Raw genomic sequence first — 27174 nt, 5'->3', positions numbered from 1 at the left:
AACAGCAGGACACAAAGGTTGAGAATACTTTGATGTCAATCCATCACTGGCCAAAGACGATCTCAAGATTCCCACTGCAGGAGCCGGTCTTACAGCTGAAGATTGCAGGTAGAAAAGAAGGAGCAGTCAAAGGCAGTAGAAAAACGGAGCAAATATAGGCTCCATCAAAGTCGATGTAGAAGAGGCAGGAAGGTCTCAACGGCCGAAGGCATTATTCTTTATTATTAATCATTTTATTAAAATTTTATTCCCTGCAAGCAGATCCCCAGTAGCAGCGGATCGTAGAAGCAAAAGTCAGGCAAGAAAGAAGAAGATCCCGGAGGCAGGCAGCATGCCGAGAGGAGGATGGGAAAACTTAAAAAGACTACTTTAAAATTATTACAATATCAGTATAAAGCATAGCTAATAGGCACAGGAACCCTCAGTTGAGACTAATTCGCTCCAATTGTTGCCTGCCTCTGGCCTGATCTCTGATTTATAGACCAACCAATTAGGAGGCTACAAATTTAATTTGGGCATCTCTATCAGTCAGTAATTAGTTCTTAGAAATGCAGTCTAGGGAAACCTACTAATAACATTAAAATAATAGGAACCAATTAGCAGCATAGCCTAAATAGCAATTTCAGTTTACATATTTCTACTCCATTAGCAACTTAATTAAGAAATCACCAATAAAATGAAGGCAAGCAGTCCAGCAGCAAGATGGGGGATCTCCCATCTTTTGCACTGTGTCACAAGTTATTTCCCAGTCATGTGTGTGTACTAGGTAGAAAGAGTTCCTAGCACTCAGGGAACAGGTCTAATCTCTGAAGACTAGAATAGCAGACTTGGAGGAGTTGAGGCAGACAGAGGCTTATAGTGGAGGCCTTCAGGGACAAAGTAGTTCCATCTCCAGTCTGGAAATCTCTCTGCTGCCATGGAGGAGAAAGGTCTCGAGGTGGAGAGACAGGAAATGATTCTGTAGCCAGGACCTGTCCTCCAGAGGATGTAATATTGTCTTGCATATGAGGTGTTTCCAGGGTCTTCTGGCCATTGTAGTTGGAGATTCAATCTTTAGACATGTACATAGCTGGGTGCTTGGTGCACATGAGGATCACTTGATCACATAAGAACATAAGAAGTTGCCTCCGCTGAGGCAGACCAGAGGTCCATCTTCCCCAGCGGTCCGCTCCCGCGGCGGCCCATCAGGCCTATTGCCTTAACAGTGGTCCCAGACTAATTTTGTAACTTACCTCTAATCCTATCCCTAAACCTACCTCCACTCCTATCTGTACCCCTCAATCCCTTTGTCTTCCAGGTACCTATCCAAACCTTCTTTGAAGCCCTGTAGCGTGCTCCTGCTTATCATATCTTCCGGTAGCGCGTTCCAATTATCCACCACCCTCTGGGTGAAAAAGAACTTCCTGGCGTTTGTTCTAAACCTTTCCCCTTTCAATTTCTCTGAGTGCCCCCTTGTACTTGTGGTTCCCCATAATTTGAAAAATCTGTCCCTGTCTACTTTTTCTACGCCCTTCAGGAAGGTTTCTATCATGTCTCCTCTAAGTCTCCGCTTTTCCAGGGAGAAAAGCCCCAGCTTTTTCAGTCTGTCAGTATATGAGAGGTCCTCCATACCCTTTATTAGCTTAGTTGCTCTTCTCTGGACTCTCTCAAGTACCACCATATCCTTCTTGAGGTACGGCGACCAGTACTGGACACAGTACTCCAGGTGCGGGCGCACCATTGCACGATACAGTGGCAGGATGACTTCCTTCGTCCTGGTCGTGATACCCTTCTTAATGATACCCAACATTTTGTTTGCTTTCCTTGAGGCTGTGGCGCACTGCGCTGACGCCTTCAAGGTTGTGTCTACCATCACTCCCAGGTCTCTTTCAAGGTTGCTCACCCCTAGCGGTGATCCCCCCCTTTTTGTAAGTGAACATCGGGTTCTTTTTCCATACATGCATGACCTTGCATTTCCCTATGTTAAAGCTCATTTGCCACTTTTTGGCCCACTCTTCCAGTGTTGTCAGATCTTTTTGGAGATCTTCGCAGTCCTCCATGTTATTAGCCCTGCTGTATAGTTTGGTGTCATCCGCAAATTTAATAACCTCACATTTTGTTCCTGCCTCCAGGTCGTTAATAAATATATTGAACAGGAACGGTCCCAACACCGACCCCTATGGAACTCCGCTCGTGACCCATTGCCATTCTGAGTAATGGTCCTTTACTCCAACCCTCTGTTTCCTGTCCGCCAGCCAGTTTTTGATCCATCGGTGGACCTCCCCTTGCACCCCCGTGGTTCCATAGCTTCCTTAGCAGTTTTTCGTGTGGTACCTTGTCGAAGGCTTTTTGGAAGTCAAGGTAAATGATGTCTATGGATTCCCTTTTATCCACCATGCTGTTTACCCCCTCAAAGAAGTATAATAAGTTCATGAGGCATGACCTGCCCTTGCAGAAGTCATGCTGGCTCGACTTTAGTAGCCCATTTTCTTCAATGTGTTCCCAGATGCTGTCTTTAATCAGCGCTTCCATCATCTTTCCCGGGACCGAGGTCAAGCTCACCGGCCTGTAGTTTCCTGGGTCTCCTCTTGAGCCTTTCTTGAAGATGGGCGGGACATTTGCTATTTTCCAGTCTTCCAGAATCTCTCCAGTTTTTAAGGATAGGTTGCATATTTGTCGAAGTGGCTCAGCTATTTCGTTCCTTAGTTCCTTGAGTACCCTTGGGTGAATGCCATCCGGACCTGGCAATTTGTCGCTCTTTAGCCTGTCTATCTGCCTGAGGACATCCACCTTGCTCACCTCTAGTTGGACCAGGTTTTAATCCTGATCTCTCTTTATGATCTTCTCGGGATCCGGAATGTTGGTTGTGTCCTCCCTCGTGAAAACTGACGTGAAGAACTCGTTTAACCTGTCAGCTATCTCCTTTTCCTCTTTTACTACTCCCTTTCTGTCTCCATCATCTAAGGGTCCCACTTCTTCCCTTGCTGGTTGCTTCCCCTTGACGTACCTGAAGAATGATTTGAAGTTTGTTGCTTCCCCCACCAGTCTCTCTTCATATTCTCTTTTTGCTTTCCTAACCACTCGGTGACACTCCTTTTGGTGTTTTTTATGTTCCTTTTGGTTGTCCTCTGATTGGTCCTTTTTCCATTTTGAATATTGTGTTCAATTCTGGAGACCACATTATCACAAAGATGTGCGGAGAATCGAGTCGGTTCAGCGAATGACCACCAGGATGATCTCGGGACTCAAGAACCTCCCATATGAGGAAAGACTAAATAAACTGCAGCTATACTCGCTCGAGGAACGTAGAGAGAGGGGAGACATGATTGAGACTTTTAAATATATCACGGGCCGCATCGAGGTGGAAGACAATATCTTCTTTCTTAAAGGACCTTCAACCACAAGAGGTCATCCGCTGAAAATCAAAGGCAGGCAATTTCAAGGCGATGCCAGGAAGTATTTCTTCACCGAAAGGGTAGTCGATCATTGGAATGAACTTCCATTGCAGGTGATTAACGCCAGCAGCATTCTCGATTTTAAAAAGAAATGGGATATGTATGTGGGATCTCTAGCCGGGTGAAATCTGGGGGTGGGTCATTAGCGTGGGCAGACTTGATGGGCTACAGCCCTTTTCTGCCGTCATATTCTATGTTATGTTTCTATGTTTCTTATCACTTATCACCTTTTTCACTGCATTTGTTACCCACACTGGGTTTTTTGTTCTATTTTTTTTGCACCCTTTCCTGAACTTGGGGACGCACAGGTTTTGTGCTTCGTGCACCGTGCCCTTAAGTAGGGTCCAGGCTTTTTCTATGGACTCCATCTTTCTTGCGGTGTCGTTGAGTTTCTTTCCCACCATTTTCCTCATGGCATCATAATTCCCTTTCTTGAAGTTCAGTGCTGTCGTCGTAGTTCTTTTCACCTTTGCTGATTCAATTTATTAAAACTTGATATACTGCCAAGACTACGTGGATTTGGGTAGTTTACAATAAAACACAAGAGAACCATTAAGAAAAGAACACCAAAATTTTCATACAGGACAGATCTAATCTATGCACATCCATATGAAGCTGTAAAGGTGGCAGACCTCAAACATCACCTAGATAAGATTTTAGACAGTACAAACTCATGGCAGCCATTCAGCTTGTGGCTCTGCACGGGGCAAGAGTGCAGGAAGATTGTTCCTGCTCCAGCTCACCACTGGACCACCAGGGAATTGGTGAAGGAACACTGTCCTTATGCTGTTCATTGGTTGGCACATTAGAGACATAAAATGAAGGAAAAAAAAGGCGCACAGTCTGGAGAGGGAAATATTTATCCAGAGAGGGATAAAGGCTGAAAAGTCCCAAAGATTACCTTGTCAGAACAGACGCTTACAAGATGCCAAAGTACTGGCAAATTCCTCTTTTAACCTGGCAGCTGCCTTTTTTCTTTTTAAGAGAGGTATGAGAAATGTAAAAGTGACAAAGGGAAGGGGTAGGACCTGGCCCCTAAAAAGGGCTAGAAGTCACAAATTAAACCCTGAGCTCAATTGTGCCCAGAAAACTAGGCCAGGAGCAAGCTTCAGAAAAAGTTCCAGAACTGCACAGGTTTGTTTCTGACACATGCAGGAGATAAACAAATACGTCAGATTAAGTGGGACTGTATATCAAATTTATAGTAAACATTAATAAACTGATTGGAAGCTGCTGTACAGTAGCTTTTATGGCAGAGCTCTGTCATTCGATTTCCACCCAAGACAAGTTGTTAAATGAACTGTGGGACAATAAGGAAGAAAAATGTGACTTACATAGCCCGCACTTGCACCATCTCACTCTCTGCCCACTCCTCTAGGGTACTGGTGCTTTTACTGTTATGCATTCAATTTTTACCCAATCACTGCTACCACAACTTCATATATCTCATCCTTGCCAGCTGCCTGCATGTGTTATGTTAATCAGGTTTTCTATTTAAGCGTGCCAGACTTTAAAAATAAATGGGATACCCATGTGGGATCCCTACGAGGGTCAAGATAAGGAAATTGGATCATTAGGGCATAGACAGGGGGTGGGTAAGCAGAGTGGGCAGACTTGATGGGCTGTAGCCCTTTTCTGCCGTCATCTTCTATGGACAGTTTAACATGAACATTCAATAGGATTGCTAGTACAGGTAGATCAGTATCGTTATGTCCCAAGAGTTGCATTAGACAGTTTAGAAATGGGCTTTGATGGGGCCATAAGGACAATGTGTGCTGGTTAAATCCTGCAAGGTCAACCAAATTCCAATCAGATTTTGAGCAAACAACTTTGGATTGCCTATCATATTATAAACTATAGAAGTATTGCTCTGCCACCTTCTGATTACCCATCCATCAACACCACCCTAACTATCTCCTTGAGACCCTCATTGAATGCTTTATGTTTGACATATATTCTGATATTGTCATCTTTTGCTCATATTGCTCTGACCTGAGGAAGATGGTTCTGGTCTAGTCAAATATATGAAGCTGGCCCAATAAAAAAAGGCATCATCTTATTTTCTTTCTTTTAGTCCACTTTAAAGGGAATAAATAGAAATAGCATGGCAACCATGGTCAACACCCTTGAAGGAGGTGCACTAACCTTGTCAAGCACCACATCCGTGATTTGTGGCAATCCCTCTGGTTTCTGCATGCTTGCCAGGATAAACTGAAAGCCCAACAAGAATTCTCGGTCATACTGTTTCTTCTCTTCTGGGTTCAGAGGCTTCCATTGCTCTGCAAGAAGGACCAATGCTTGCCTTCACAATGCTTCTGGGATGGGAAGGAGGTATAGGGTACAGACAAGAAGAGGGACTCACCTTCTTTGTATTGGTACTTCTGCTCACCAGGCTGGATATTCTCTGCATCCAGTTTATCTTCTTTCTCTTCCCAGGTCTCCTCGACATCTTCTTGAGATGCAGCAACAGTCTCTTCCTGCTCTGGCCCTGAGACAGCAGCACAGGTCTGTGAGTCTGTCTGTGACACTCCATCCCCAGACTGTGAAGAAAGTGAATAACTGGTCAGGCAGGGAGGGAAGGTTCAGCTGTCACATACTGACAACACACAATTCCTTGTGTGTTTATACATATTTCTTTCTTTTTTTTTTTTTTTTAATTCTTTATTCATTTTTAAACTTTCATCAAGTGTACAAAATAATAAACACTATTAATTAGACCACTTGAACATTTTATCATTATATCTTATAAATACATATTTCACCAGTGACTGGTGTCCCTCCTGGAATGTGCTGTGTCTTTGAGAGCAGTGCGCATAAAATTCCTGGAAACCAATCTAACCCTTTTGCTTGTAGGTGCAAACAAACAAACAAACACAACAACCCAACTCTCAGAAAGCAAAGCCTAGCACATGCGTATATCTGTGCAGATAAATAGCCTTCAAAGCAGAGAAGCCCAAGAACAGAGTTGTTTCCCACTGTTATAACCAAGGTAAACCACAGCTATTATGCAAATAAGCCAAAGCATATTTATTCTTAATGAATTATCACAACAGTCAAGGCAGACTCAACACAGCTAGTGTTTCAGTGTCCACCAACGCCTTCCTCTGAGGTCTAAAAGTTGATACAGTAAACCAATCTGCAATTAAACAATATTAATAATAAATAAAATTAATTTAATTAAATCAATTAAGAACATCAACCAAATTGATACAGTGTAATATAGATCTGATGTTACACTGCATCAATCTGGTTGACATTCTTAATCAATTTAATTAAATTTATCTATCTAATAAAACCTTACCCGCGCATGCGCTGTTAAAACGGCGTGATTCCTGCCGCCGTGATTTCTGATCTGTGGCCATATTCTATTTGGGGCGCGTGCGGCCGCTTGCCGCATGCGCCAAGGCTTCCGACGTCTTCAGGCTTCCGGCGCATGCAGGAATCTCAACGGCGGTGGTGGTTTGTTATGGTGCACAGGAACGGCAGGAGGGTGTTGTGCGACGCAGCTGGGGATCGGCAAGGGTAAGGGAGCGGCCAGAAACAAGCAAATGCTGCTGCACAGTGAAGTGGGGTGGGGAGGGGAGGGAAATGCTGCTGCTGCTACACAGGGAAATAGAGGTGGAGGGAATGCTGCTGCTGCATAGGGAAGTAGGGTGGGGGAAGGAAATGCTGCTGCTGCACAGGGAAATGGAGGGGGAGGTAATGCTGCTGCTGCACAGGAAAGTGGGGGGGGAAGGGAAATGCTGCTGCTGCAAAGGGAAGCGTGGGAGGGAAAGGGGGCCAGGGAGCGAGCTTGCTTTGCTTTGGGGGGGAGGGGTGTGCTCGAGGGGCAGGGAGCGATCTTGGTTTGCTTTGGGGGGAGACAGAAGGGGCCTCAGAGAAAGACAAAGAAAGGCAAGCAGGCAGGGGGCCAGGGAGACACACAGACAGAAAGAAAGACAGACAGCAGGAGGGGGAGAGAGAGGAAAGATAGATAGCGGGAGGGAGAGAGACAGAAACACAGACAGACAAAGGAGCCAGGGAGACATACAGAAAGAAAGAAAGACAGACAGCGGGAGGGAGAGAGAGAGACAGAAAGAAAGGAAGAAAGAAAGAGACAGGGTCAGGGAGAGAGACAGACAGACAGACATATATTCTAGCACCCGTTAATGTAACAGGCTTAAACACTAGTATCGTTCAAGTCAATTAAACATTTCTACTAAAAAATATGCTGGCTATGTTGGATCTGTCTTGACTGTTGCGATAATTCATTATGAATAAATACTGGTTTGCAACCTAACATCTCAAGTGGTAGCATCTGTCCATCCCTACTAAACTGTTTTGATTTGACTTTACTTGGGGATTGTTTCCCGTTTTTGTTTTTTCTCTAATGAGTCAAAGCGCGACATAGGGAGGGTAAAATGGCTAAAGGCTACTTTCAACTTCCACAAGCTCACTTTTGCTGACCATAGCACAAGATGTACAAGTCACCTCAGTCATGAAAAACTGGGTAGGAATAAAAACAAGGGAAAAAGAATATAAGACTTGCCATACCGGGTCAGACCAATGGTCCATCTATAGCCCAGTATTCTCTTTTCCAACAGGGACACTGGATGCAGGAATAAGCGGAGGGTCAGCAACAGGGTTCAGAATATGAGAATTTGCTACATCAAATGAAAAGTGCTCAGGAAAGCAGTGCAATAGAGTAGGTTAAGGAGGAGGAAAAGAGATGCAGGATGCAGGTCCCAGCTGTATCCAGTGATAAAAGAAGTAGCGTTACTTAAAATACAGAGATCTGGCAACAGAGATACATCACCCCATATGCCCTGTACTTCACCACACATATTCCATAGCCCTCGTAAGTCTCCCCCTTCCCCATGATCCAATATGCATGTATGAATATTCCTCTTACTCAACCATTCCACACCACTGCCTCCTGAGTTCCAGCAAACACAATTGAGTTTGTTCACCATGGTGTTCCAGCTTCCTATGGACCACTGCGCACGCTTCCCTGCCCTTCCTCACATAGTAGGCCTTAACACAGATGACCTGTTTGTGCAGACTTTTGACAGATGAATTTTTAAATGATTTCTGATTATTTTATTGATAAACTTTTGTGTGTGCCTGAATTATTATTTGTTGATTGGAACCCGCCTAGGTACATTTTCTAAAATTAAATAAATAAAATCCAATGCGTACTAGCCCCAAACATTCCAGGTTAACAGATTCCCTACTAGCATTTACCTCTTTAAATGCATCCAGCAGGTCTCCCACAGCTTCTTTTTTATTCAGTTCTTTCATTTTCCTCTTTTTCTTTGGCACAGAAATAGCAACTATATGAAGGCCAAAAAAAAACCCACAAAAAACGAATGCGTGATGAGTTCTAGAGAAAAATATGCTCCCCCCCCCCCTCAACCTTTCAACTGCCAATGCCTCTAAAGTCCATCCCAACACCATCTCTAACACAGTTTCCCCATTCTCTTCAGAACTAGGCCCCAAATATTTTGGATTTAGAAGCTGCCCTGCTACTCAATGGCCCAATACAGAGAGACTTCCCTTGCTCTTTAGGACTCAAAGAGCAGTACAGCCTTCTCCATCATACCCCACCAATTCCTCTGGCCAGGTATAATGAAATCTCCCTTCTGCCAGGTCTAGCATATGGCCTCTCATCCTGTCACAGCACCTATCCTGCTAAAATACAGCCCCTCCTACATCCCCCTTTATTTTTTTAACATTTATATTTACAATATCAAGTGGATCCGTTCTTTCAGCAGAACCTACCTTGTACTGCAGGGTCCGAGCCCTGACTGGGGGCAGTCACTTGCTCTGTCTGTTCCTGTCCTATTAGCTGTTCCTTGTCAGCTTCCATTTCTTCTTCCTCTGGGGGAGGAGAGGCTTTGTCCAATGGTTCTTCTACCACTACCTCCTCGGGTTCAGTGATTGGGCTAATGTCTGACTCAGGCTGCTCTTCTCTTACCTCCACAACGGTCTTCTCAGGTGCTCTCATCCCACTCACAACCAGCTCCTCTGGCTGAGCTATAGGCGAGTCCACAATAGACTCCACCTGGCATGTGGATGCAGGTTGGTCTAGAGGCTCAGCTGCCTCCCCTGACACCCCATTTGACTCCCCCACAAATTCAGTAACCACCTCTTCCTGCGACAGGTGGAGTGTGGGCTCCTCTGTGGTCTCCGGTTGCTGGGGTTTCTCTAGTTCCAGCGTGTCTAACATTAGTGTTTTGAGAACTGCAAACTCAGTTGTGGGTTCTAGCACCAAACTTTCAGTTGCGTGTAGAGAGGCAGGAGTAGGGCACTTGACTGATGGCTCACTATCTGAAAAACTAGTGTTGCTAAGGACAGGAACATGGACTAGGTGTCGATCAGGAGGCAGTTCAGTCATTTCTGCCTTAGTGTCTTTTTGTTGTAAACTTTCTTCAGTGGCTACAAGAATCATGTCAGGCTCAGTCTCCATAGTAGGAGGTAGCAATGGAGGTGAGGGACTCTCGGAGCTGAGCAGGTCTAACTCCACTTTATTTACAGTTGCTGTTAAAGTCTGACGATCATCTATACGCAAAGACAGGAAGAGGAGGCAAGAACATGGATCATGAGTCACACGAATTCAAGAATAAACAGCCCCTACTCCTTTCACTACAGGGTTCCAAGAATCCTAAAACACATTGTTGAGTGGAAGGGGTTAACTCCCTAGAGCAGAGAAAGATGGCAAGATTATGAATAAATTGCTCAAAAGTCCTGTAATAGCATCATACTCACCTGCTCTGATGACAACAGTTACATGAGAGGTCTCGCCATTGGCTTGTACTTCGAGTCCTCCAACCTGCGTGAGAGATGAGGGAGCTAAAGGTTAGTGGCATCACAACAAGTTTCCTGCAATACTGACTGTTTTGGAATGAGCGAAGAGCACATTTCTTCACAGGCCCAGGGTGGCTCAGATGGAAGTATAAGGCCAATTATAGTGCAGTGTGTGGCCTACCCCCAAAGCTTCAGATTTGACCCCAGGAATTCAAAAGGCATTCCAAACATTTACATAACCAGAAGGCCAAAAAGCTGTCTGGATCCCAATCTAGACCCTGAGTTCTGCTATTTATTTAACAGACTTATTGTATATCCCGAATAAAACCTCAGCGAGTTACAATACATACATAAAATGGAAAAAAAAAAAAAAAAGAGTTAACAACGTATTATGAAAGACAATAACATAGCATATACATTATTCATTCTGTACCTATATTATCCCAATAGGCAATATACTCTTCATCTATTTCAAAAAGCTCCACAAATACTGATGTTTCAAGAAGCTTCTTAAAGTGCTCCTCTACTGTCAACTCCAGTCTCCATCCCTTCTATCTTGCTGCAACATTTGCCTGGAACAGACTGCCTGAGTCAATACGTCAAGCTCCGTCTCTGAAAGTAGTCAAATATCTAGGCTAAAAGCCCACTTTTCAAAGCTGCTTTTAACTCCTAACTCCCACTCGTAAAGTACCTCTGTGAAAAATTCCCTATTTGTCTGTTTAATTAGATTGACAGTTCTATTCAGCAGGGATTGTCTCTTAAATGTTTAATATTCACCAGAAAACAAAACAACAAAGGTCACGAATTGTGTTCAGTCTCTTATATTATGTTGGACTCAACACGATCGTGTTTCGGCCCACAAGGGTCTGCCTCAGGAGTCCTATAGGTTCTATGGAAAAACTCATAAGAACATAAGAATTGCCGCTGCTGGGTCAGACCAGTGATCCATCATGCCCAGCAGTCCACTCACGCGGCGGCCCTCTGGTCTAAGACCAGGTCCATAGCCGAGACTAGCCCTATCAATGTGTGTCCTTGTTCAGCAGAAACTTGTCTAACTTTGTCTTGAATCCCCGGAGGGTGTTTTCCCCTATGCCAGACTCCGGAAGATTGTTCCAGTTTTCTACCACTCTCTGGGTGAAGAAGAACTTCCTTACATTTGTACGGAATCTATCCCCTTTCAACTTTAGAGAGTGCTCTCTCGTTCTCCCTGCCTTGGAGAGGGTGAACAACCTGTCCTTATCTAACAAGTCTATCCCCTTCAGTACCTTGAATGTTTCGATCATTTCCCCTCTCAATCTCCTCTGTTCGAGGGAGAAGAGGACCAGTTTCTCTAATCTTTCGCTGTATGGCAGTTCCTCCAACCCCTTAACCATCCTAGTCGCTCTTCTCTGGACCCTTTTGAGTAGTACCATGTCCTTTTTCATGTACGGCGACCAGTGCTGGATGCAGTACTCCAGGTGAGGGCGCACCATGGCCCGGTACAGAGGCATGATAACCTTCTCCAATTTGTTTGTGATTCCCTTATCATTCCTAGCTTTCTGTTCGCCCTTTTCGCTGCCACCGCACATTGCATGGACGGCTTCATCGATCAGAACTCCCAAGTCCCTGGGAGGTCTCTCCAAGTACCACCCCGGACATCCTATATTCGTGCATGAGATTTTTGTTACCGACATGCATCACCTTTATCCACGTTAAACCTCATTTGCCATGTCGATGCTCATTTCTCGAGCCTGATTATGCCACGTTGCAGATCTTTGCAGTCCCCCTGCGTCTTCACTACTCTGAATAACATTGTATCATCCACAAATTTAATCACATCGCTCGTCGTTCCTATGTCCAGATCGTTTATAAAGATGTTGAAGAGCACGGGTCCAAACACCAAGCTCTGCGACACCCCACTGGTGACGCTCTTCCAGTCCAAGTATTGTCCATTTACCCCCACTCTCTGTTTCCTATGCTCCAGCCAGTTTCTAATCCACATGAGTATTTCACCCTTGATTTCATGACTCGCAATTTTCCGAAGTAGTCATTCATGCGGAACCTTGTCAAACGCCTTCTGGAAATCCAGATATACAATGTCGACTGGGTCGCCCTTGTCTATCTGCCCGTTCATTCCCTCGAAGAAGTGCAGCAAGTTTGTCAGACAAGATCTGCCTTTGCTGAAACCGTGCTGGCTGGTCCTCATCAGACCGTGTCCGTCAAGGTGATCAATAATGCAGTCCTTTATCAGCGCTTCTACCATCTTTCTCGGTACCGAGGTCAGATTTACTGGTCTGTAGTTTCCCGGGTCTCCCCTCAAACCTTTTTTGAAGATAGGCGTAACATTTGCCACCTTCCAGTCCTCTGGAATCTTTCCCGTTTTGATCAACACATTGGCTATTAGTTGAAGCAGTTCAGCTATGGCCCCTTTCAGTTCCTTGATGACCCTTGGATGGATGCCATCCGGTCCCAGGGATTTATCGCTCTTGAGACTATCAATCTGCCTGCATACCTCTTCTAAACTGACCGTTAACCCTGTCAGTTTCCCGTTTTCACTTCCAGCATATAGCCTGATGGGTTCCGGTATGCTGTGTATATCCTCTTCGGTAAATACAGACGCAAAAAACGTGTTCAGTCTGTCTGCGATTGCTTTGTCCTCCTTTAGCGCTCCCTTTATTCCTTGGTCATCCAATGGTCCCACCGCTTCCTTCGCAAATAAACGTGATCCATAGGACTCCTGAGCCAGGCCCTTGAAACACGATCGTGTCGAGTCCAACATAATAAAAAAAGAGACTGAACACCATTGGTCACCTTTGTTGTTTTGTTTACATATCTCAAGTGCTACCAGCGTTAGCCCTGGGGGTCATGTTAGTGGAAAGAAAAGCAACCATTAGACACTCTTGGTTTGCTGAGACATGCAATGGACTCCTAATGGTACTCAGACCCTCCCCTTGCTCTAAAGCTGCCCTTCAGCACTGTTGGGTGGCGTCTTACCTGGGGTGGGGTAGATGACGATCTCCCACCAGACATAATTTCTTCAGTAATATCCTTTCCTCCCTGGTTAGGGTCTCTTATCCGAATCTAAGCAACCAGCAGGAAAGCGGGAGAGAGACAAGCGATGGAAATAAGTTCTTGGGAACAGGGGTACGCAGAAAGTAGTACAGAATGGCAACACACGTGTACACTACCCTGGTACAAAGAAAACGAGAGAAGCCAAAAGAGGACAAGTTGCAGAGGCCCTGAAGAACCTCTTTTCACTTATGGAAGGACTTTATTCATTCACACTTTCCAAATCCAAGCTCAATTTTCTCAGAACAACAAAGAATTCACAAGTGACCCAACCTTGTAGCTGGAGTAAGAGTCTCAGTTTTAATTCTGCTAAACAGCAATGGGCACAGTATTTAAAGCAGGTGCTGTTATCTGGGTAAACAGTACTGACCAGACACAAGCCATAGTTTTCAAACAGCATTATCCGGATGCAACCAAAGAAAATTATTATTGACTGTGCAATATTCAGTCCACTGACTGGACAACTATCTGGATAATATTAGGATAGTAAAAGGCCTGGTACAGCAGACTCTCTGTTAACCGGAACTCAATTAACCAGAACTCTCAAGCAACCAGCAAAAAAAAAGCTAAGAAATACTGTAAGGCTTTAAATGAAAATAAAATCAATTTCTGGCAGAAATTTAAGCGTAAACTTGGCATACCACAGCTGAGTATGCCCACCACGTCTGGTAGTTTCTCAGAACAGTTTATGGTAAGGCATTAGCAACTCTCAAGAAACCAGAAATGACATTTATCAATCTCCATGGGTGCCAGTTAACTGAGTCTACTGTATCAGGCTGAATGTTACTCCCAGAGTCTTAAGCAACACACAGATCCCAGACCAAACATCAAGCATGGGGATCCAGACCCATGGTGGAGGGCCCAAGTCTACCCTTTTTTGTCAATTCTGTAGCATCTTTTTAAGCTCATTTGGAGGCCCTGCAGCAGTTCTTAATTTTTTTCTTTTTTTAGTGGGGGGGGGGGGATTTTTGACTGTGGTGTTATTAAGGAACTACAAAATAGATTAAAATTATAAATAAAAGTTCATTGCAACCTCTGCCTTTCTAGACAAATATGATCCTGCCTGTGAACAGCAGATAATTAGCAAAAATCAATTCAAGCTGTAAACAAAAGGTTTGAGATGGATCATTGCAACATTGTTTACCCCTGGATCTCCAAGGTTGGGTTGTTTTTAGTGCAGCTGCCATTGGCTACCAATCTATGCAAGGATATCTTAAAAGTTGAGACTGTGTTTAAAATGACAGACTTGCATCAATAAGAGCTCTTCATTCCTCAATGGATCTTGGTTTGAAAGTGTGCAAATGTTGTTGAGAATCTAGGGACCATTCCATAGAATTATATTGTGTTTGGCAGTTTCAGAAACATTTGTTCTAGGGGTTCTAAGCTTATTAATGTAGATTGTGAATGCTGTTTGGTAACTGTTGTACTTGTGTTCTAACTCGCATGGAATGGATGTTCTATTACACCAGGAATAGAGAACTCCGATCCTCGAGAGCCGAATTCCAGTCGGGTTTTCAGGATTTCCTCAATGAATATGCATGAGTTCTATTTGCATGCACTGCTTTCAATGCATATTCATTGGGGACATCCTGAAAACCCAAATGGAGTATGGCTCTAGAGGACCGGAGTTCCCTACCCCTGTATTACACGATGTTATTTTAACTTGTAATGTTAAACTTAACATTCAGTTTGAAGCTTGAAATTGTTCAGCCTATTATCCCAGTGGAAACAGTTTACTGCAAACTAGAATTCTGTCTGCTGACAAAACAGGGAAAGTACAGAACCCATTCTTTGCAGAAAGAGAGGCCCCCACCTCTCCTGTTTCTTCTGTTCCTCAGTACATGCTTTTTACAGGAACATTGACAGTGCACCAAGAACTGCTCTATATTTCGTGCAGAGATGATACAGACAATGAAAGAGATGGGGCCACCCCTGAAACAATACAGAATCCTAAGTCTTCTAGCTCTGGCCTTTGCAATGAAAGGACTATTTCACTGCAAAAAGGCAAAGAAATTACACATTTACTCTCTCTTCTTGAATGGATTCACACAAGGAAAAAAATGGTTCAACTTGGAACAAAAGCACTAAAACTTGTTATGTCCTAAAGCTTGCCGATATTCCCTGGTTCCAGCCCACCCATTCCAAGATGCCCTGGATGCAGGAGAGAAAGCCATCAGACTGTTAACACCAGCAATTCTTACCAGATCCCAGAAGAGAAGGAAGTGCTTATCTTGTGAGGACTCTGCTGCAGCCACATGGAGCCATCGAGTGGGCAGCTGCTAATTGCCTGCCACACATGCGCAGGGCTGGGCACTTTAGTCCCTGCTCTGCAGCAGCTGAGGTGCCAGACCAGCAGGGTTTCATCTGCCAGAAAGCCAGCACAGGCCCTGTCCCTGTTGTGCACCTGCCCTGCCAAGCTCATTACCGATTACAACATGCTGTCCATGCTCTAAAAGGCAGCAGCACTCAGACTGCAAAAGAAAATCAAAATTAAAACAAATTCATGGAGGCTGCCCCTGGGCAGCCAGTGAGCTCACAATAGGGTTCTGTTAGTTGGCCCAAGCTGTGAACCAATCAGAGAGCAGTTTAAAGGGCCCCATCTAGCCAAACAGCAGTGGCTGAGCCAGCGTGGCCCCTACAGCTAACCTTTCTTCCAGACAGAAGGGGTGGGGAACTTGAGGACATCCCTTTCCTGCGCTGTGCCAGCAAGCACGACTTCTTCCTCTTAAGGAAACCCAGACGGGACAGAAGAGCTGGAGCTGGCATTCCCGAGGCCTAGCAGCAGGCTGCCAAAATCTCCATAAGCACTGAAGAACACGGTAAGGGCCCGAAAGGGAGAGAGAAACAGACCTCCCAAAGGGAGGGGGGAACACCAGATACAGCCAGACAGACAATGAAACACAAGATTCCCAACATTAGTACCATATTGAGATTTTAAAACATTTGGAGGAGGAGGAGCACAGGAGAGAAAGAAGAACATTTCTAACATTCAAGCTGTCTTGGCTTCACAAGAGAAAAACGAACCCAAGAGTATACCTCTGGCACCAACGGCAGACAGTCCTGCCAGCCACTGATGTGCTGCGAGCTGTCAAGAGTAAACACTGACACACTAACAGACCCCTACAAAACAAAGAACTCCCCCACCCAACAAACCAGCAGAAACAAAAGTAGGCCTAGAAGAGCAGGACAGGAGGGAGGGGGCCATGAGTCTGCAAAAATCTCATGGCCAAAGGCCAATCTGTAAAGGGGAGGGATTTCCAGAGACGCAGAAGACGCTGCCCTGGAACCTTTCCCAAAACAGCAAGAAACCATGCAGACACAGAACTAATGCTCACTTCAAGACGGAAAAGGACAGAGGCAAGAGGAAAGGGATTAGGAATTTTCCAGTTTATTTACTGCCTTGCAAGGGACTACCTAAGCAGTTTACACAGAATATAAGGAAAAGAGGAATTAAGGAACTACAACAAAGTCACAGTAATTATAGAAAAACTAAATCTATGACGTCCAAGAGCAGAGCTCAAGGGGCAGCAGCACTCCTCTGAACAAATCGAAAACTTCTTTCCCTTCCTATAAAGCCGAGTCCTAAGCACTGGCTGCTCACATGCAATAAAAATGTGACACTCTAGCACTCCCTTTCCCTAGTCTGTTTTCACGAGGACCATCACTCAACACCAGCAGTTATCAAACTGCTTCTGAAGTGCCACCTAGCCAGTCGGGTTTCAGAAGCACCCACAAGAATATGCATATGAGATCTGCCTGCAAAGCCTCTACTTCAGACATTCATTGGGGTATGCTGAAAACTTGACCAAAGTCTGCTTCTTAAACCTTTGAACCCATGCTTTTCCCACAATCCTGACCCTACCTCTGTCTCAGTGCAGACCAACCTCTGCTGCAGGCCCCTGGTTCCCAGCGAGCCCACACAGGCCAAGTTATGGCACCCTACCTGTGTGGGTTGATGACACTTCCCACCCGCCCTCCCAAATCATGACTCCAAATGAGGGCTTTGTGACCCCATTTGGGGTTGTGACCCACAGTTTGGGAAGCATTAGGCTAGAGGGTAGTCCAGGGCCAGCTTGAGAAACACTTCTCTAAACAATACAATATCCCGTAAACAAAGCAGACCAGACACACCCTGCTCCCAGGAGGCAGAACAGCAAATATAGTACTCAACAAAACATGATAAAACCAGTATCAAAAAAGGCAGATCGATTAGAGAATTAGGATTTCATTTGCTTATGAAAGCATTAAGGCCCAGATTCTATAAAGAACGCCGTTGTCATGGGCCACCAATGCTCTCGCCCACGAGGAATTTAGGAAGCGTCTAAAAACATACCTGTTCCTGAAATACCTAGACAACTGACCTGTTCTCTCTCGTACTCACTCACTCTTTCCGCTCTTAAGTCCAATTATTCTGTACCTTCTCTAATCTTTTGTAAACTGCATAGAACTTCACGGTATTGCGGTATATAAACTGTTATTATTATTATCAATCATGCAATGGCCCCATTTATAGAATTGCGCCTTTGGGAAATGTAAGCCAAGGTTTTTAAGTCCTATCTGCACCTAAGGAGGCACTTTACAACACCTAAAACACTTCCATTAGGCAATGTAAATCACCTCCATAGGTGCGATGCAGGCGCCGTTTTTGCAGGCACTAATAAGAGTCTTGAATTCTTTTTTTAAACCTCTTTTAAACGGCATTTTGCACTTAAAAGTCTCTTTGCCTCATTCCATAGAGAGACTTGGCTCTCGTTTGTGAAATCTTTGCATTCTGAAAGTGGGAAGAGTTAAAGCTCCCTAAGGATCATAACAGGAATGCTCTCAAAAAGGAACCACCGTGCACATCAAAATCTTCAATGCCAAACGGTAATTAGCTTACCGTTTGGCATTGAAGATTTTGATGTGCACGGTGGTTCCTTTTTGAGAGAATTCCTGTTATAATCCTTAGGGAGCTTTAACTCTTCCCACTTTCAGAATGGAAAGATTTCACAAACGAGACTAATTTACAGAAATCACCCAGAAGTTGATCAAGCTGAAGTGCCCAAACACTTTAATGGATCAGCAGATATATTACCATTGGATGCTTTGGGTTGGTTTTTTTTTACCATGTCAGACCTGGATGATTATCATTTATCTATTTGCTATACTGCAGGCTCCATTACAAAATTTGCTCCCATTTGAACTGTGCAGAGTGACTAATTTTCTTCAGTTCTGAAAACATTTTAAAGCTTATTTTAAAAAGCCTTGCAGTGAATAATTGGGGAGATCTAGTTTATTATCACTTAGGTATCCACAGTTAATTGTTTTATAAGTTTGTTTTCATGTTGTCTATGATGCAAATGTATTACACAGGAACACAGTAAATGACAGCAGATTAAAAACCTGCCGAACAATCACACTCATTATCAATTCAAGGTTAAACCAACAATGAATGTGAAATGCTTCAGCCTGGTCTCTCTCTGCCATTTCTGGGACACAACTGTCTGCTCAGACAATACAAGTCTGCTCAGTAGTGTCCTTACATTCCAGCTATTGGAGTTTACATTAAAGCCCACTCCAACCTATCCCAAACTCCTGGTAGAGGTGCTGGAGACAAAGTGGGATCTCTCAGGGAGAGGAGGAGATAGTGGATGCTGGAGATGGGCAGACTGGATGGGACATTTGGCCTTTATCTGCCATCATGTTTCTATAACCATAAAGCTCTCTGACCTCACAATGCCAGTGTAAAGAGCCTTAGCCTATAGGGAGGAGGAGGACATAGTGAATGCTTCAGATGGGTCATTTGGCCTTTAACTTTCATGTTTCTGTTTCTAGGAACCATAATGCTCTATGACCTCACAATGAAAGTCTAAAGAGCCTTAGCCCATAGCGAAAGGAGGAGATAGTGGATGCTGCGGATGGGCAGTTTGGATGGGTCATTTGGCCTTTATCTGCCATCATGTTTCTAGTGTATCTAGATTTTCAGAAAGCTTTTGATAAAGTTCCTCACGAGAGGCTCCAGAGAAAATTAAAGTGTCTTGGGATAGGTGGCAAAGTTCAGTTGTGGATAAGGAATTGGTTATCAGATAGAAAACAGAGGGTAGGGTTAAATGGTCATTTTTCTCAATGGAGGAGAGTAAACAGTGGAGTGTCGCAGGGGTCTGTAGTGGGACCGGTGCTATTTAATTTATTTATAAATGATCTAAATATTGGAACAACGAGTGAGGTGATTAAATTTGCAGATGACACTAAACTGTTCAAAGTTGTTGAAACGCATGAGTATTATGAAAAATTGCAGGCGGATCTCAGGAAATTGGAAGACTGGGCGTCCAAATGGCAGAAAAAATTTTTATGTGCACAAATGAAAAGTGATGCACACATTGGGAAGAATAACCTGAATCACAATTATCGGATGCTAGGGTCCATCTTAAGGGTTAGCGCCCAAGAAAAGGATTTGGGTATCATTGTAATCAATACGATGAAACCTTTCGCCCAATGTGTGGCGGCAGCCAAAAAAGCAAACAGGATGCTGGGAATTATTAAAAAAGGGATGGTTAACAAGACTAAGAATATCATAATGCCCCTGTATCGCTCCATGGTGCGACCTCATTTGGAGTATTGCGTTCAATTCTGGTCTCCTTATCTCAAGAAAGATATAGTGGTGCTAGAAAAGGTTCAAAGAAGAGCGACCAAGATGGTAAAGGGGATGGAACTCCTCTCGTTTGAGGAAAGACTAAAACGGTTAGGGCTCTTCAGCTTGGAAAAGAGACGGCTGAGGGGGAGATATGATTGAAGTCTACAAAATCCTGAGTGGAGTAGAACAGGTACAAGTGGATCAATTTTTCACTCCATCAAAAATTACAAAGGGGACACGCGAAGTTATAGGGAAATACTTTTAAAACCAATTGGAGGAAAAAAATTTTCACTCAGAGAATAGTTAAGCACTGGAATGTGTTGCCAGAGGATGTGGTAAGAGCGGATAACATAGCTGGTTTTAAGAAAGGTTTGGACAAGTTTCTGGAGGAAAAGTCCATAGTCTGTTATTGAAAGAGACATGGGGGAAGCCACTGCTTGCCCTGTATTAGTCAACACCAAAACAAAAAATAGGAACTTTGACTATTTCAGCCTTTGTAACCAAAGTGGTGCTCAGAACCGTGTAACAGTGAGAAAATCACAAGTCGGGGAATGCTCCCCTGTGAGTGTTTTCAGTCGTCTATCATTGTACCATCTTCATTTGGTAGAAAGGGGGATGAAATAGACTTCAACAAAATCTCAAGTGTACTTAGCAGTGTAGAACAAACTCCAAAAAAGTTCTAAATAAAGCTCATAAATTAACAAAAAAAGTTGTTTTTAACTTAACTGAAATAAAGGAGAAAGGAAGTTGTTTCACTCCAGTGGGTCCTGACGTGTTTCGCCAGTGGCTTCCTGTATTGGTAGCATAGAATGTTGCTACTCCTTGGGTTTTAGCCAGGTACTAGTGACTAGAGAATGACATGGGGGCCGTTTACCATGGTAAACCATGGTCACCGCAGTAAATCCGCAGGAATGGAGAAATTTGCAACTGGTATACCGCAGGAATGGGAACAGCACAGTTACTTACCATAACAGGTGTTATCCAGGGACAGCAGGCAGCTATTCCCACATATGGGTGACGACACTGACGGAGCCCCGATGCGGAAGCCTCGCAAACAGACTTGCTTGTAGAAACTAGAAGTTTCGAGTCAGCCGCACTGCGCATGCGCCAATTCCTTCCCGCCCAGCACAGGGCGCGTCTCCTCAGTTCAGATAGCTAGCAGAGAAGCCAACCAGGGGAGGTGGGTGGGTTGTGAGAATAGCTGCCTGCTGTCCCTGAATAACACCTGTTACGGTAAGTAACTGTGCTTTATCCTAGGACAAGCAGGCAGCCATATGGGTGACCTCCAAGCTAACCAGAATGGGATGGTGGGAGTGTTAGCAATTTAGGAAAATAAATTTTGTAATACTGTCTGGCCAAAATGGCCATCCTATCTGGAGAAAACATCCAGACAATAGTGAGAAGTGAAAGTATGAACCGAGGACTAGCAATCTTGCAAATTTCCTCAATAGGTGTAGATCTGAGGAAAACTACTGAAGCTGCCATTGATCTGACCTTATGGGCTGTGACTCTACTCTATAGGGGTAATCCAGCCTGGGCATAGCAGTAGGAGATAGAAGCAGCCATCCAGTTGGAGATGGTTCACTTAGAGATAGGACGTCCCAACTTATTTGGATCGGAGACAAAAAGTTGAGGAGCAGTTCTGTGTGGTTTGGTGCATTCCAAATAGAAGGCCAAAGCACGTTTACAGTCCAGAGTATGAAGAGCTGATTCACCAGGATGAGAATGAGGCTTTGGAAAGAACACTGGAAGAACAATGGATTGGTTGAGATGAAATTCCGAAACCACTTTAGGTAGGAATTTAGGATGAGTACGTAGAACCACCTTGTCATGATGGAACACAGTGAAAAGTGGCTAAGCAACTAAAGCTTGCAGCTCACTGACTCTTCGAGCAGAAGTGAGGGCAATGAGAAACACCACTTTCCAAGTGAGATACTTCAGATGAGCCGTAGACATTGGTTCAAATGGAGGCTTCATCAATTCAGCAAGAACAATATTGAGGTCCTAAACCACTGGAGGCGGTTTGAGAGGAGGTTTGACATTGAAAAGACCTTTCATGAATCTGGAAACCACCGGATGAGCAGAAAGGGGTTTTCCTTCAATAGGCTGATGGAAAGCAGCAATTGCATTGAGATGGACTCGGATCGATGTAGACTTGAGGCCAGAGGTGGATAAGTGCAAAAGGTAGTCTAAAACAGAAGACAAGGAGGAATGTTGAGGCTCCTTATCGTGAGAAAAATACATCATAGAAAATTTAGTCCATTTCTGGTGATAGCATTGTCTAGTGGTAGGTTTCCTAGAAGCCTCTAAAATGTCTCTTACAGATTGAGAAAACTGAAGAGGAGTTATGTTGAGAGGTACCAAGCTGTCAGGTGTATAGACTGAAGGTTGGGATGAAGCAGAGATCCCTGACTCTGTGTAAGCAGAGATGGAAAAACTGGTAGAAGGTATGGCTCCCTGCTGCTGAGTTGAAGGAGAAGGGAGTACAAAGGTTGTCTCGGCCACTGAGGAACAATCAGAATCATGGTGGCATGGTCGTTCTTTAACTTGACAAGAGTCTTGAGAATGAGAGGGAATGGAGGGAATACATACAGGAAGAGATTCGTCCATTCCAGAAGAAAAGCATCTACCTCGAGGCGATGAGGAAAACAGGTCCTGGAGCAGAACTGAGGCAGTTGTGATTGTGGGGAGCTGCAAAGAGATCAATCTAAGGCGTTCCCCACTGTGAAAAAATGTGATGAAGAGGCAAGGAATGGAGTGTCCATTCGCGGGTTGCAGGAGACGACTCAAGTTGTCCGCCAAGCAATTTTTTGCCCCTTGGATGTAGACAGCTTTGAGGAAGGTGTTGTGGTGGATTGCCCAGTCCCAAACCTTCAGAGCTTCTTGACAAAGGGAGGAAGATCCCGTCCCTCCCTGTTTGTTGACACAATACATGGCGACTTGGTTGTCTGTCCAAATGAGGACTACCTGATCTTGAAGAAGATGTTGAAAAGCTTTGAGAGCCTTGAAAATCACTCCGAGTTCCAACAGATTGATGCAACACTGACGATCGGTACTGGTCCAGTGGCCTTGAGTACAGAGACTATCGAGATGAGCGCCCCAAGCATAGGTCGAGGAATCTGTTGCGAGGACCTTCTGATGAAGGGGCATTTGAAACAGTAAGCCTCTGGAGAGATTGGAAGAGAGCATCCACCAGCAGAGAGACTGTCTCAATGAAGGAGAGACTGCAATGTGTCGAGAAAGTGGGTCGCAACCTGCGTCCACTGAGATGCCAGGGTCCACTGAGGAATTCTGAGGTAAAGTCTGGCAAAAGGAGTCACGTGTACTGTGGAGGCCATGTGACCCAGGAGTACCATCATGTGTCTCGCTGATATGGAGGAGCGGGAAGACACTGTATGACAGAGCTGAAGGAGGACTTCCAGATGTTGTTGCGGAAGGAATGATCTGAGTTGGATAATATCCAGAACAGCTCCGATGAATTGTAGATTCTGAGAGGGCTGAAGTTGGGATTTGGGAAAGTTGATTTCGAATCCCAAACTCTGTAGGAACTACGTAGTCCGCTGGGTCGCTACAATAACCCCTTGAGATGTTGAATCTTTGATGAGCCAGTCGTCCAGGTAGGGAAATACCTGAAGACCATGGTTTCTAAGAACAGCGGCTACCACTATGAAGCACTTGGTGAACACTCTGGGAGATGAAGCCAGGCCAAAGGGCAGCACTCCGTATTGATAATGCAGATTCCCCACCCAAAATCTGAGATATTGGCGGGAGGCCGGATGAATATGAGTATAAGCCTCCTTGAGATCCAGAGAGAATAACCAGTCGTTCTGATCTAAGAGGGGATAAAGGGATGCCAGGGATAACATGCAAAATTTTTCTTTGACTAAAAATTTGTTGAGAGCCCTGAGATCTAGAATGGGTCGCAGATCGCCAGTCTTCTTCGGAATAAGGAAGTAAGGGGAGTAAAACCCCCTGTTCTGCTGTTCCAAAGGAACTGGTTCGATGGCATGGAGACGAAGCAGAGCTTGAGCTTCCTGAAGAAGGGCGATCTGGGATGGACTGGAAGGATACTCTCTTGGAGGAAGCTCTGGTGGAACCTGAGTGAAATGAAGAGAGTATCCTTCCCTGATGATTGACAGCACCCAGAGGTCAGATGTGATTTTCTCCCATCGGTGGTAAAAATGATGAAGATGACTTCCAATAGGGGGAAGATAACACAGAGACAGAACAGTGGAGGTTATGCTCTGTTTTAAACAGTCAAAAAGGCTGTGTGGCCTTAGGTGCAGCAGAAGGTTGAGGTTTCTGTTGCTTCTGATTCCGCTGTTTCTTAAGAGGAGGGCGAGTGTAAGGAGCCGCTCTTGGAGCAAAATGCCTCTGATAAATAGAAGGAGGGCGTGCAGGCTTGGCAGGAGCTGGCTTTGGCTTAGGTCAGACAATAGAAGCAAAGGATTTTTCATGCTCAGACAAGGAATATTAGCCAAGCGGTCCTGAAGATTAGGATTCATGTCAATGGTATGAAGTCAAGCAAGGCGGCGCATTGCTACAGAACAAGCAACCACCCTGGCAGATAACTCAAAGGCATCATAAGAAGACTGAAGTAGATGTAATCTGAATTGTGATAGAGAAGCTATAACTTCTTGAAATTCAAAGTGCTTTTGAGTATCTAAATAACTGATAAATTTAGGCAAAAGAGCAATGAAGAACTCAAAATAAGCTATAAAATGAAAATTGTAATTAAGGACTTTAGAGGACATCATGGCATTTTGATAGATGTGAAGTCCGAATTTGTCCATAGTTTTCCCTTCCCTTCCAGGAGGAACGGTAGCATAAACCTTGGAAGGATGGGACCTCTTCACGGATGACTCCACAAGTAGGGATTGGTGAGATAATTGTGAATTCTCAAATCCTTTGCAATGGAGAGTTTTATATCTGGAGTCCAATTTGCCTGGAATGGCTGGAATTGCATAAGGAGTCTCCAGGCATCTAGTAAAAGTCTGAGACAAAAGCTTGTGAAGAGAAAGCTTAAGTGACTCTGCCGGAGGTTGAGGAAGATGCATGACTTCGAGATACTCCTTAGAGTATTTGGAACTAGCATCCAATTGAGGATCCAAGTCTAGAGCCATCTGACGAAGAAAAGAGGAGAAAGATAGCTGATCCTCCAATGCTTTGCCTCGAGAAGGACTCAAGGTCGTTGAGGCAGCCTGGGTCGAAGATGAAGCTTCGGCTGGAAAAAAGGCATCAAAAGAATAGGGAGACTTGGACAAAGCAATCAAAGTTGCTGAGTCCTCGAGATTTGAAAGTGGAGACCTCGATCGAGGAGTCGGTGGTCTAGTAGAACTGGAAGGGGTAGATCGAGGCTTAGTTGAAGAAGGATGCTCTTTGGAAGAAGAGCTATGCCTGGAAGTATGCCTCGATGAAGGCCTTGAACGTCGGTGAGAATGGTGCTTGGAAGCAGATTTTGAAGTTCGAGGAGACTTCGCCCCGGAGATGGCACCAAGGAATGGATGGGGCTGGAAGCTGTGGATCGAAGCTCCAGGGGCTTGATGGAGGAACCTCGATGAACTCCCAAAGACTCTGCTCCTTGTATGGAGTGTGAGGATTCCTGTCGAGGCACTTGCAAAGAATCTGCTCCTTGCTTTACGTGCATAGATGCCAGACCATACACTCACAAGAGACTCTGCTCCCTGCATAGTGTGTAGTCTCAGTCTGAGGCATAGAAGAGGCTTGACCTCGCGGGAGTCTGCAGAATGCCCAGCTGGATTACCGTAACAAGCTTCGGCCCCATATTAGTGAGGAACTGAATGAATTGCTGCTCTAACATGGTCTGGAAAGAAGCCGGCAAGGATGGATCCACATCTGAAACTGGACCACCTGCTTTGGCAGGAGGTTCAACAGAGGCAGTGAAAATGGGCTTCGACTTGGAAGTCTTAGGCACCTTAAGCACCACCGCTGGAACTTTCTGCTGAGCTATCTGACCTGAGGATACAGGAGAAGATACAGCAGACGTCGTTGAGAAAAGAGCCGCTGCAAACGAAGAAGGTCTAATGAAGCTCGAGGTCGAAGCAGTGGAGGCAGAAGGAACCTCGGTCGAAGATGAGACCGAGGTCGGCTTCGGAGTCGAGGAAGAAGTCAAATCCATCCCGAAGAGTTTCTCCACTGAAAGCAGATGACATTTAAGGGCTCGAGGTTGAAGAATAGTACAGCGCTCGCACGACTTCGGATGATGGCCTGGCCCAAGGCACTTACTATGTGGGTCCATAAGAGAAATTGCACGCTGACACTGGCTACATTTCTTGAAGCCTGTTGTAGGAGGAAAGACAGTCGCTGCAACAGAAGAAATTTTTTTTTTTTTTAAACGAGAAATAAAAGAAATAAACTAAAGGCAGTGATTCATGAAGAAAAATAACACAAACCGCGGTGTAGAGAAGGCATGAAGTAAATAAGTTGAACGCAGAGTCAAAGAGGGACTTCTCGGCTCCACGGAAAACTGAGAACTGAGGAGACGCGCCCTGTGCTGGGCGGGAAGGCACTCGCGCATGCACGGTGCGGCTGACTCAAAACTTCTAGTTTCTACAAGCAAGTTTGCTTGCGAGGCTTCTGCATTGGGGCTCCATTGATGATGTCACCCATATGTGAGAATAGGCTGCTTGTCCTGGGATAAAAGACCTTTCACTGTCCTGCGGGAATGGGGACAAGACCTTTTACCACCCCATGGGAGCGGTGAAAAGTCTTGCTCCTGTGGTAAAAAAATTGCGCCCATGTCAGACTCGCCATCTCCTCTCCAGCTCCTCAGGAGCCAGCCATGCCACGATGAAGACAGAAGGAACCCAAAACCAAAGACTGAGTCAAATGTGATTTGAAGAATAAAATTACCAGACAACAAAAGGTAGAAAAAAATTAATTTATTTTATATTTTGTGATTTGAATATTTCAGATTTGAAATATGTATCCTGCTAGAGCTGGTATTAGACATAACTGGTAAGGAATAAACTTAGGAACACTTCCAAGAAATGGAGGATGGTAGAACAGGCCTGGTCTTTTTTCAAGGACATGGTGAGCGAGGCGCAAAATCTGTACATCCCCAGATTCAGAAAGGGGAGCAAAAAGAGTCGAATAAAGGACCCGATATGGATGACTAAAATAGTGAAGGAAGCGATAAGTAATAAGAAAAATTCATTCAGGAGATGGAAAAAGGACAAAACTGAAGAAAACTGAATAGAGCACAGGAAGTATCAAAAAGAATGTCACCGTGTGGTTCGAAAAGCTAAAAGAGAGTATGAAGAGAAGTTAGCC

General features: G+C 44.6%; 1 protein-coding gene across 8 annotated transcripts in view; it reads right to left on the bottom strand.

Annotated features, from left to right (window-relative positions):
• EIF4G1 (eukaryotic translation initiation factor 4 gamma 1) overlaps window positions 1–27174 on the bottom strand; it is a 292071-nt gene that overhangs the window by 140362 nt on the left and 124535 nt on the right. For 6 of the 8 annotated variants that reach the window (XM_033959150.1, XM_033959151.1, XM_033959152.1 and 3 more), the window contains 6 exons: window positions 13194–13280; window positions 10182–10245; window positions 9195–9974; window positions 8658–8746; window positions 5797–5974; window positions 5580–5713 (listed from right to left, as the gene is read on the bottom strand). In XM_033959150.1, coding sequence (XP_033815041.1) covers window positions 5580–5713; window positions 5797–5974; window positions 8658–8746; window positions 9195–9974; window positions 10182–10245; window positions 13194–13280 — 1332 coding nt within the window. Of the gene's footprint in view, window positions 1–5579; window positions 5714–5796; window positions 5975–8657; window positions 8747–9194; window positions 9975–10181; window positions 10246–13193; window positions 13281–15469; window positions 15848–16304; window positions 16321–27174 lie in introns of those variants that run through there. The other 2 variants (XM_033959158.1, XM_033959157.1) reach the window with 2 other exon arrangements.

This window comes from Geotrypetes seraphini, chromosome 9 (assembly GCF_902459505.1).
Source record: "Geotrypetes seraphini chromosome 9, aGeoSer1.1, whole genome shotgun sequence".
Classification (NCBI taxonomy): Eukaryota; Metazoa; Chordata; class Amphibia; order Gymnophiona; family Dermophiidae; genus Geotrypetes; species Geotrypetes seraphini.
The sequence above is the reverse complement of the archived record's forward strand: the minus strand, read 5'-3'. Positions and strand labels throughout refer to the sequence as shown.